The 12,508-nt window shown below is 43.5% G+C and overlaps 1 protein-coding gene across 1 annotated transcript; it reads right to left on the minus strand.

Moving 5' to 3' along the window:
* Window positions 1-901: 901 nt before the first annotated feature.
* LOC103723547 (heavy metal-associated isoprenylated plant protein 23-like) lies at window positions 902-2,417 on the minus strand. Its single transcript, XM_008814501.6, has 2 exons — window positions 1,615-2,417; window positions 902-1,521 (listed from the first exon to the last, which is right to left on the minus strand). Exons 1-2 carry the CDS (start codon window positions 1,763-1,765, stop codon window positions 1,223-1,225), a joined length of 450 nt encoding a protein of 149 aa, XP_008812723.2. The 5' UTR covers window positions 1,766-2,417; the 3' UTR covers window positions 902-1,222.
* Between the last annotated feature and the right edge of the window lie 10,091 nt (window positions 2,418-12,508).

Consider the following 12,508-nt stretch of genomic DNA (forward strand, 5'->3'; position numbering starts at 1 on the left):
CACCGAACTTGGTCACTCATCCACTTGCATAGATCTCAGAGCGACTAGCTAGTGGATGAGCCAATGGTGGATTTGTGTGAAGGAAGGTGGAAAAGAGGAATCTTCATGGTGGACTTTAATGATTATTTTAGCTAACTGGGCTTGAGTATTTCATGCTAGCTGTTCTTAATCTGTTTCATGTATGAGATTATAGTGAAAAGACCACTTTGCACTTGAGCCCCTACAAACAATTGCCCAATTACATTTAAATGCCTCACAGTAGATGCTTCTGCAAGTACCCTAACAAAATTGGTCCCAAAACTTTTGCTTGCAGTAATAGGAAACGAGAGATGGGTTAGAGGTCAACCCAAATATTTGAATATAGCATCCCAATGCATTCGCTGCTTCCATTACTGATAAAGAGACGTAATTGGAGGAAGAGATTTAAAAAAGAAGAGGGCATTAGTAAAGGGTCAAATGGTTATTGGGTTATTTCTCAACATCTGATTGTTATAGGCCTCTAGTAGAGTGCTGAAAGACTATTTAATCTTTTTGGATTAAGGTGTGATTACATGGGTTTTGAAATATGTGAAACCGTAGACACACCTGTGATGGTCATGAAAAAAGAGCAAGGGATTCATATTTTATACGTACTGATGGAAGGTCATAGGTAAAATATCCTGAATTAAATTCAATTTAGGCAAAGGCGCACATTTTCTAAGGAAAAAAATATAGGGTCTGGTTTCCTTCTGTCCCATGGGTACACTTGCATCCCTTTCTGTCTCTATGTTTGTCCGCAGAACGCTCTCTTCTTTTATTTTTGGTTCCTGTGGCCCTTCCAATATGCATCCTGACATGCGTACAGGAACTCAAACACAGATGTCAATAATCTATTGTCAGCCAACAAAACTGAAGTCAGGAATAAAATAAACTGCAACCTTATTCGAAAGGACAACAGAGTAGATGATCTGTGGCTATTCCATAAGAACCTACACCTTCCAACTGGTCCCAGGAGGGAGACTATTCCAGGCTCATCTGCTCCGAAGAGACAAGACAGGCCAACACTTCTTTACTGCAAAGCTACATCTCTTCCAATCCAAGCCACCTAAATTTTAATATATAGAAACAAATAAATATAAACCTCTTTTAACTTTGATCATGACAGGGAAACTGAAAGGGCTCAGCTGGGGCCTCTTGAAATAATAGGGAAAAAAAAACTCCATCTCTTTGGATCTGTTCTCCTTCACATAATTGAGCAGGCATTTGGGTTGTCATCACTGAACAAGTTGGTGAGCTGGTCCTCCTGCCTAAATGGCTGGCTGGAGATGGTGATGGCCTCCACATTCCTCACATAGCCTGGGGGTGCCTTCTTGTCATAGGCATGGGCAGCATATGGGTGCATGACCAGGTTGTAAGGAACGTAAGGCCATATCTCAGCCTTTTTGCCTGTGGATTGCGCCTTCTTCAGGACCTTGTGTTGCTCAACATATCCACTCACAGTCACCTTCTGCTGCTTTCTATTGATGTCCACAGATTTAACTCCTGAAAAGGTCGCAAAAAGGCGGAATATTAGAAGAAATGAGTTCTATAACAAGACCCTGGCATCCAGCAGAGGAAGAGAAGTGGAGCAGGTACCTTTCATTGAGGAGAGAGCATTTTTAACTTTGAGTTCGCAGCCATCACAATCCATCCTGACCTTGAGCTCCACAGTCTGGAACTGCTTCCTCTTCCTGTGCCTGCGGCTGCTGCCAAACAAGCCTGAGAAGTATTCTAAGGTGCCTCCCATGGTGCCTCTTTTTACCTCAAAATAAGGAAGAGAACTGTAGAGTAGAAGAATATATAGAGGTGCCTATAAACTCAGGCAGAATGGTTCAATATAAGCTATGGGGATTGCTGGATTTAGGTCTGGGAAAAGACTAAAACAGGCTGGTGCTTTGCTTTTGGGCAATCACACAATGGTCCTGGAAAAAGACCATTCACAGCTTTTCCTTGAAATGGGCAAGCAAACCAGAGTTAAACAAGGCTGCTGATGTGATCCAACAGAGAGAGAACCAAAAAGACTAGTCTTCTTATAGAGAAGAGAAGAGCTAGGAGAATATTGGAGGGGAGAAAAGAAATGGAGAGAACCTTAACAAGGACTGTTCTGTGAAATGAAGCTAGGAATTTATAGACCTCTCTGCGGAGGGGTTCTACCTTAGAAGCTGCAAGAGTCTTTCTTGGATACCTTTCCTCACACCTCTTTCTCTCCTTCCTTCAGTGCAACGTTGCTCCACCTGAGCCCCTTCTTATATAGACTCGTGGAAGGCATGAGGCATCCCAAAAAGTTCTCACCGCCCAAGAATCAAAGTTCAAAAAAGCGAGGCCACCAAAAAAGAGAAGGAACGACTGTTGTAGGAACGCCCAAAAGGAAACAACGCTGTACTCGTGCGTTCTCTGTTGGGACTCTAGCCTCCAAAATATAATATAAACGGCGTTGTGTGTGAGAGTGGAGAAGCACAGGCCTTCTTCGGGCGCAAGAAAGCTATGGGAGCTTGGGAACGGTAAGAAATATAAAAATTTTATAGCAAGCAAAAGGTGGTGCGTTCCATAACTAGGATGTGTTTGACCTGGCACGTTGCACCATCTAATAGGGCCACCTGGTGCCATGGAACAAATGCGACGGTGACAAATGGCAGTGTTAGTACGTATGATTAGGTCGTCGCTCTCGGCTGTTGCTCTTTGATTGGAATTTTGCGAGAGGTTTCCTCCTAGGAGACTCAAAAAATGAGTGATCAGGCTGTGATTGGAGGTGGAAGAGTCCAAGCGGAACACCGCAAAGTGGTGTTTTCTGTGGGTTCCATAACAGGTGTCAACGATATAGTTCTCAAGAAACCTAGTTTTTCATAAGAATGACGTTGTAATGACAGCTTTCATGCATCTCATGAAATAAATGGCCAGAACAGCCAGTTGCTTGCTTGTAGTAATGGAGGAGAAATGGTCAGTGGGAGAATGGTCTTGCCTTGATTGTAATGCTCTGTCTGCTGTGCTGTGAACAGCTGGTAAACTAGGATTTATATAAAATTAGAAGCTTAACAGGGTGGTTGGATTTGAAATGAATCTGGGTGCATACGAAATCTCTCTCTCTCTCTCTCTCTCTCTCTCTCTCTCTCTCTCTCACTCATATGCACACAGGATGAAATATCATAGTTTCCTGAGAAATTATAGAGTCATCCTTCCAATTTGGGGCTATTTACACTTAGATCCTAAAAGTTTAAAAACATCAATTAGCCACCAATATTTTAAATACGTTGCAATAAGTGGATGAATGACGGAGAATGGAATACTTTGAGATCTGTGTAAATATATGAATGATTGAGAATAAAGTATTTTGAGATCTATGCAATTGTATGGATGATAAAGAATGGAGTGTTTTGAGATTTGTACAAGTAGATAGATAATAGAGGATGTAGCACTTTAAGATGTATACAAGCAGATGAATGATAAAGGACATGCTGTTTTAAGATCTATGCGAGGAATAGATGATAAAGGATGGATCATTTTGAGATTTATGTAGGCGAATGGATGATAGAGGATGAAGCGCTTTGAGATTATGCAGGCTGATGGATCACAGATGAAGTGTTTTGAGACTTGCGCAGATGGATGGTTGATAAAGAGTAGAGCTCTTTGAGATTTTGTGCACGTGGATGGATAATTGAGGCTGGAGCACTTTAGGACCTGTGTTAGCAAATGAATGAAAAAGGATGGGATGCTTTAATGTATGCGTATATGGATGAATGACAGAGAATGGATTGAGAGCTATGCAGGCGGATGAATGATAGAGTATGGAGCGCTTTAATATCTATGCATATGGATGGATTATAGAGGACGTAGTGTTTTGAGATTATAAATAAATATTGCAAGACAACATATCTGAATCAAGGGTAGTTCTATCTTTTCTATTACCCCATTAACAATGTTAGGATCCAAATAGATGGATGAGTCATATTGCAACAAACTTGAAGTTTTAGTGACTAACTGATATTTTTTTAACTTTTAGAATTTAAATATAAAAGATCCAAACTTGAAGGGGTGTTTTTGTAATTTTTCTAGTTTCTTATAACCCCAAAGCTTGGAATTTCTTTTACTCAGAGGATGCATCTTCTCAACTCTTCAAAAAAAAAAAAAATCTCCTCTTGCAAGTTTTCTTATAGTCGTTTCAAAGCCGTATCTAATGTTGTTGTTTGTCATACAAGTGTATTCATTTAACAATCTAAGCTTTTGCCATGTACGTTATCACACCTGAATGGTTGTAGTTCATTTGCTACAAGAGCTGAACCTGCCTATGAATGTTGGAATTTAACGTAAAGCAGACGACTATCAACTTAATGTTGAAGTTAGCACTGTTGATGCAATGTCGTAAGCTGGCTTTGACAACACCAACAATACCACTATCAACTTATCTAATATGGAATTAAAGTCATTAATTGTATCACTATTATAAACATAGATACCTAAATATTTTCTGACTAAAAGAATTACTTATATATTTGAAAAAATAAATGCCGTTTCATGTTGCACATCAGATATGCTGTAATAAATAAACTTTTACATTGTGGCGCAGGGGAGGGGATACGTTAACTTGTGAAGTAATTCATGGTTAAATATCCCGAATGGCAGGTAGCGAAAGCGGTCTTCCATGAACTCATCCTACCAACAAAGTTGGTACTCTCTATTTCCGCCCATGTGTACATTTTCTCGTCCAAGTTTTTATGGATACATACTTTGTCGCCATTTGATTGATAGAAGATTCTTAAAGGTAAGCAGGAAAGCTGGTGATAGCAAGAAAGTAGAAAGATAGCATCCTGCTAATGGTTAAAGAATATAATGTCCCCAGCCCTCGCTTTGACCTTGGCCTTTTTTTTTTTGATTTCTTTTCAGAAAGGATTCGGCAAGATGCCACGGTTTATGTCTGGTTCAGCCTTGTTTCGTTCCTGCCTCAAGCCTTAGCCCATAAGAAAAAACTCTGAAGCATCTTTTTTTACCAGCTGACCTTCCATTACTACTGCTAGTTATTGCTCCAAGTTACCAATGAATAGAAATTGGTTGGGACTTTCAGTCTTTTCTTTCTGTTAAGTTTCTAATACAATTTTATTCCCTAAGAAGATTTTGAAGCATTAAAGGTTCATGAAATCATGAACGTTATTTTCAGAGATGAACTATATGGCAAGCAAATTTTTTTTCGGGTAAAGGTGGTACACTCAAATTTACTCAAGTATGAGTTCAACCCAAAAGAGTCAAATAGAAGATCTTGCATTTGTCCACAGAATTAGAACATCACAATCAGCCACACAATTGGTTACCAAGCACGCCGGTCTATCGACTTCAAATCTTTCCGTCTCCGTAGCTGCAAATGGATGCCGGTTAAGCCAACCTATTACTACAGTTGCTGAATCACCTTCAACCCACATCTTATCTTGTTGTAGTGTAGATAGTGTATAATAAGTCCATCCCATGCTGTCCTTAGCTCAATCATTGAAATTGTTGCATCATATTGTGGGTAGCCACCAATGGCAAGTTCCACTCCTGCATGATTCTGGATTACAAAATCTACACCACTTTTTGTACTACCCATTTCATTCATAAAATCATCGACTAAAATATAAAACTGTGCTTCCAAATTACGAGACTCCACTCTTCCCACGTCTAATCAAAGAGGGCTAAAAGAAAGCAAGGAGAACTGAGGTGGCACAGGAAGGACAAAGTGCTAACAAGGACCTCATACCAAATGCTTTTAAAATGCCATCCTTGAGTATCGAATGTGGTCACCATTAGTAAATGTACAAATGAACCAAAGACGTTGTAACAACCCAGAGCCTTATCCAAAATGGCTAACTAAAAAGTATTATTTGAATTTCTTGATCCTATACGAATAACTGATGTAAGACTAAACACACGCCCGTATGGCCTCATATACTTTCTCCGTTTAAGCTCTGACGTCCTTGACGAGTTAAGAGTTCCAATCCAATTAAATCTGATTACAAGTACCATGATCGGCCTGTGGTCAGCTTCTATGGATTCATGCTGCAGTGTCTCCTCACTACAAGAAAAAGAAGCATAGCCGACGCTTTTTAAGGTCTTTACCGACACTTATAAGCATTAGTAATTTGCTTTCTGATGCTTTCTAAAACATCGCAAAAGCATCGACTAATTGCTGATGCTTTTAAGCATCGCTAAATCGCTAATTGTCTGAGTTTAATGATGCTTTAAAGCATCATTAGCATTAATTTTTTGTAAAAAAATATTTAAAAAAATTTATAACTCCGTATACAAATCAATTTGTATACAAAGTTTTAAAAAAAAATTAAATATTTTTGATTTGGATAGAGGCTCTTTTAGTCCGCTGAAATGTGTACATATTTTTTGCTTGACTCAAATTCTGCATAGAAATTAAGAGAAAATATAAAAAATTAAACGAAATAGAAACATGAGACGGACTGATAACTATTATGGAAACATGAACCAAATTGAAAAAAAAAACTAAAACTTAGATCATTATCCGAGCTCCACTGCTTACATGATTTCATCAGGGTTCCGCAATATTTCATCTCTCTACCATCACCACTTCCCCTCACATACACATTAGTCTGAAGTGTGTGTGGCTTCCCTGGTCTTGTCCCGAGAAACTCTATATCGACCTCATCATGGAATCCAAGGTGTGCTTGATCATTTGAGTAGATGCTAAACATTAGTAGTTTAAAAATCCAGGGTGTGTTGCAAATTCCAAATCATTAAGTAGATGCTAAACATCATTAAGGAAGGTAGAGGAAAAAAGAATGGACCTTCAAGGGGGAAGAGTTGGAAGAGTCCGACGGAGAGCGAAGAGATGCTGGAGAGAGCAAGCTCCGAGAAGGAAGGAGCGTGAATTTTCGTCAAAAGTGTCCGATTTCTCGTCGGCGCCTTCGTCTTCTCAAAACATGTCTCTTTTTTCGAACAAAGAAGAGACCCTCTTCTGGTAAAGAAATATTGCGAGATCTCTGCCACTAGGGTTTTCTCCCATCCCGTCGCTGCTCCCCCCTACCGCCACCATCAGATCCCCCCTCTCCGCCTCCTCTAGCAACCTCTGTGACGCCTCCTCCGCCTCATAGTCCACCAGCCACACTTGCTGCCTCCGCGGATGCGAGAAGTGGCGATGATGGCAGCTGGGTTGGAAGGGGAGGCTGGGGGGTTGGAAGGGGTTAGGAGGGGCGGTTGGGTTGGAAGGGGTTTGGAAGGGATTTGTAAAGGGGTTAGGGATTTGTAAGGATTGGGAGAAAAGATGAGGCCTCCGATGATGCTTATAAGCGTCGTCGAGCCCAAGGCTTCTCATACTCGCCCAGCTTCCGATGATGTTTTAGAAAGCGTCGTCTAATTCCTTCCCTCCTGTTGCATTTGGCCTCCGAGGATGCTAATAAGTGTCGTTTTTTGCACGACGCCTTTTCAGCGTCGTCGTAGTTTTATATCTGCCGACGCTACTTAGAAACTATGATACTATTTGTAACAATTTAAGATCTTACCCAGAAAGACTAGTCGGAAGATATTATTTGGATTTCTTGATTCTATATAACTATCTAAGATCTACCTAACGAATAACTAATGTGGGATTAAATACATGCCTGCACAGGTTTTCATAGATGTAATGGGAGTAGTGGGGGTCTTCCAACTTCATTTTATATTTTGATCCATTAGCAACGACTACAAAACTCGATGGGCAGAAAGACTTCAACCGAGCTTTGAAAAGTAAATCATTAAGAGAATGGAGGGGGACCCTCTATTTTTTGGTAAAGGAGTTGTTGTGTCTCACATAGAACTAGAGAAAGTTCATGTGGGCTCACCGACACCAATCATGCCCATGCATAATAATTGATACCCTATCTCATAGGTTGAAAAGTATATGGGAATTGCTCAAAAAGGGATGGGAGTACAGTTCTAAAGGCAACCACATCCTCTCGTGGGGAATTCGTCATGTTTGCCATTTTTGTTTGATACCGTAGCTCGGACATGATGCTGATATGTCATGCAAGTAGAGACTAATGGCCGTCGCAAGCTGATAGGTAAAATAAATGCTAGGCCATCTAAGTTGATAATGCAACGCATCCGTTGAGATTTACAAATTTCAAATTACAACAAGGGCTAAAAATTTCCTCCCTCAAAAAGAAAAGTATGGACTATGCAAGTGGTTAGATAGTCCACAATCATAAATACAAACTAAAAGCTCGTTATGAAATTGATAAACCACCGAAGATTTTTAATATTTTAGACATTAACCGATCATGATAAATAGTGTGGACAAGAATTATAGTTAATTTTTATTGAAATAACGGTATAATCTAATTCAAGAAATACGGTTTGACTCGAAATTAAGTTTGAGGCATGGCCGGACAGAAACATGGTAGCCAAATTAATAAGATTTGGTAAGGTTTCTCTCATGTTAATCAATCTTTCTTTTGAGTCAATTTCCCACTACTGTTCCATGCATCCCTCTGCACACATATTTCTTATTCTTGCAATCTTGTTGTAATCAGAATTATTTTGAATGTCCAAATGGAAGCTTGAAACAAAAAGGCGATGATACTCGGACAAGATTGGTGTGGGGGGAAAAATGGACCACCCCACAAATACAATTAAAGCACCCAAATCCGACCGCAGGCCTGAGCTCATGCAGTCCGAGCCGAGCTCATGCAGTCCGAGCCGAGCACATCCAGTCCGAGTCGAGCTCAGAAGACCGAGCTCATGAGACCGAGCTCATGAGGCCGAGCTCATGAGACCGAGCTCCGAAGACCGAGCTCATGAGGCCGCTGAGTCGACCTGAAGCACTTAGCTTCAACTACATAAGAGGTACACCCTACTTGGCACATACATCTCCATAAACATTTTACTATATTACAGGATGATCGACGACTGGACTACTTCCTTCGCTCGAGCCAAAAAGCAGCTCGAACTCCGAAGTCGGGGGTAATGTTGGAGGAAAAAAGGACCACCTCATAAATACAATTAAAGCACCCAAATCTGACAGCAGGCCTGAGCTCATGCAGGCCGAGCTCATGCAGTCTGAGCCGAGCTCATCCAGTCCGAGCCGAGCTCATGAGGCCGAGCTCCGAAGACCGAGCTCATAAGGCCGTGCTCATGCAGACTGAGCTCAGAAGGCTTCCGAGCACAGAAGATCAAGCATAGAAGGCCGAGCTGACCTCAGAAGGCCGACCTCGTCGTCCACATGCTGCGGCCATGCCCTGCAGCAGCCTCACCGCACCATGCTTTACCTGCCGGTCACGCCACGACATATCAACCAGAGACCATACCCTGCTACGACTGTCAACGCCTCACCATTCCCAAGAATGGACTGCACTGCGCGCCACAAGCAAGCTCTGGCTGTGATGAGAGCACAAAAGTGCGATCTACATACAGCTTAAATTAATATTATTTCCAACAAATAATGATAAAAGAGCTACATTAATTTCATATTTTTTTATTTGGCACAAATCAGAAATAAAATGCACATTTGGTATAATTAGGTTCAGAAAGATGCATAGCCCCAAATCATACGCACCCAATCTCACTATGGCTTGGTCAAACCTATCATTCATCAAGCTCACAACCATAGTAGCAGCCAAGCCTAATCACACTGGAGCAACACTTGGTGACCATTCAAAGGGAACGATCACAGCCATCCACCCTTTTGGCAAGCGATCAACTCTCCCATCTTTGCAGCCCGTGAAGCTTCCCAGCCGCCGTCCGGAGGAGATCGCGATCCGTGACCTGCGCCCATCTCACGCTTCTCCCAGCCACCCGTGAAACCCCCAGCATCCCGTTGATCTCGCCTGCAGCCATTCATGACCATCTCGGCGACCTCCCCAACAGTCCGCGATCATCTCCACAGCTTCCGAGCCCGTGATCCCCTTCTTCCGGACCCGTTTCAGCTCCAACGTCGCAGCAACCGTGATCAAAGCCTCCTCCCGCGATCACTTCCCAGCACCCCGTCTTCACTGCATTCCAAGCTTCAATCCCGCAGCCGTCCTCTCACCCTCCAGCTCCAACTACCGCGATCGGCTCCCAGGCACCAATCGATCCCAGCCATCTGCCGCTTCTCATCCCAGAACACCCAAAGCGCCATTGATCCCGTCCTTCCAACCGAGATCAGCGCCCCCTGCAGTCTTCCACGATTCTCCCGCATCATCTTCTTTCCCAGCCTTCTCAGCCTTCTTCCCAGCCGTAATCCATGGCGTCTATCCGCTTCACCTCCCAGCCGAGATCAGCGCCCGATTCTTCCTCCATTCCAGCCATTCGTGAGCGGCTCGGCACCACCAGCATCCCGTGAAGCGTCGCAACGTCCGCGCATCGTCCGCACCAGCATCAGCCCATCGTCCGCAACGCACGATCCTTGCCGTCCGCTCCTCCCCACGCGCGATCAGGGGAATCATCGATTCCATGGGCTCTGGGGATCTATATGAGGAGGCCTCTGATCCGAAAGAAGGGAGCCCCGATTTGAAGAAAAAAAAAACGGGAGGAAGAAAGGAGGCGGGCGGCTGCAGTGGAAAGAAAAAGAAAAAAACAGAGGAGAGAAAGTGAGAAAGAAAGGAAACAGGGTATGCCCTGTTTCCGAAAATAAAAAGAAGAAAGAAAAAAATAGAGAGAGAGAAAAGGGAGAGAGGCTGATGTTTGTAATGGCTTGCTAATTCCTTTGGCAAAGGGTGATGGATGAACCCTTGTCATGTTGCTTTCATCAAGTACACTCTAAACTTTAATTCTAATTGTTTTATATCCATTGGTATGTTTTGGGTTCTTGCATATTTATTTATTAGATAGATCTTGCATGGTTTATATATATTGATGCATGGATTATTTCGATGCTTGATTTGTCGTAGACGTAACCGGCACGATAAATACTTGGATATTTAATTCATGTTTTCAGATTGTATACTCCATGATTAGAACTACCCCATCTTATTAATCCTTAATCAAGAATCGCCGAGTTTATTTGTTGAAAGTAATATTGTCAAGGAAGATTCCGGATCCCTAGCTTTCTCTATATTCTTGAACGTTGTTTAATCACATATTATTCTGTGCTTTTAATTTCTAAAGATCGACTAAAAATTACATCGAAAGATTACGCTAATAATCCATAGATCGTTTCCTGAGGAATCGACCTCGGACTTCCGAGTTATACTACTTGTGCGATTCTCCTGCACTTGGGAGAACAGTTTTATTTTTGCACCAGGCTGCGCGCCATCTCCTCCCAAGATAGGAACGGGCCATCCACGGCAACTCATTACTTCACACACCCACGTCCAATCGTGATGGTAACCCATTGATTCGCCCAGTCACATCACAGGTAACCCTGCCACTCCTCCTATATAAAGGGAAACTTTTTCCTCCCAAGAAGAGGCTTGGGACTTCTACATACAGTCCATCTCCTTCTCCAAAATTAAGCCCCCCTCTAACTTAAGCATCGGAGGGCCGGCGTCAGAAACCTCGGCCACCGACCTTTTTGCAGGTCCCCCGGAGGACGCCGCCCGCCGACGGACCGCCACCCACCAACTCTCGCCGGAGAGCTTCTCCTTCTCAGCCGAGCGGTCACCCCCGGGTCCAATTTTCAGCAACAGTTGGCGCTAGAGGAAGGGCCCGAGTCGTGGCCATGAAGCTAAGGAGTAAGGGAGCCTCTAACGCCTCCCGGCATCACGTACCAAGTTCTGAACACTCAATCCAGAACCCATTACCAAGACCTCCGGCGGATCCAGTTCCTCAAGTTCAACCAGAGCAGTTCAACCTGCTTGTTCAACAAGTCCAAGCACTCACTGCGGCTGTTCAAGGCCTACAGCAAGTAGAAGACCAAACTCTACTCCCTCCTCACGAGCATGAGTCCTCAGGATGCCGCTCGCGACGTCATTTCTCTGTCGAGTGTCGCCACCACCAAAGCTCCCACCGAGCTCAACCCCCAAGCCGGGAGGGCTTGTCACGCATCCATTATCCTGAGAGCTCGTGCCGAAGCCTGACGCCTTGAGTACGGGAGCACCTATCTGAGGTGGGGACTGCCCCATGCCAAGTTGCAACAGGAGCCCCACCCGAGCTCGGCAGAAAAGTCGAGGACTTGGAGCGGCAGATACAGATGCTTCAAGACCGAGGCCCAAAACGAGACGCCGACCTTGACTTTACAACAAAGTCTCCATTTCCTCAATGGATCATGGATGAATCAATCTCCCAAAGGTTCAAGATGCCACAGATTGAGCCATATGATGGCTCATCCGATCCTCTGGATCATTTACAGAGCTACAAGGCCCTTATGACACTCCAAGGAGCCACAGACGCTCTACTCTGCAAAGCCTTCACAGCAACTCTCCGCAAGGCAGCTCGTCTTTGGTTCTCCGGACTAAAGCCCAGCTCAATTCTCTTCTTTGAACAGCTGGGCAGGCAGCTCGCCACCCATTTTGCCGCTAGCCGGCGTCAGCGCCGAACCTCAGACTCCCTCTTCGTCATCAAGCAGAAGGAGGGAGAATCCTTAAAAAACTACATCAATCGC

Source organism: Phoenix dactylifera, chromosome 7 (assembly GCF_051530095.1).
Source record: "Phoenix dactylifera cultivar Ajwa chromosome 7, Ajwa_hap1_PhDact_Kaust_v1.1, whole genome shotgun sequence".
NCBI lineage: Eukaryota > Viridiplantae > Streptophyta > Magnoliopsida > Arecales > Arecaceae > Phoenix > Phoenix dactylifera.

Excerpts from the sequence above, each read along its gene's own strand:
- LOC103723547 (XM_008814501.6), bottom strand. The coding sequence starts at position 1,765 with ATGGGAGGCACCTTAGAATACTTCTCAGGCTTGTTTGGCAGCAGCCGC. Across the intron at positions 1,522-1,614 it reads TGCTCTCTCCTCAATGAAAG|GAGTTAAATCTGTGGACATC; the intron begins GTACCTGCTCCA and ends CGACCTTTTCAG.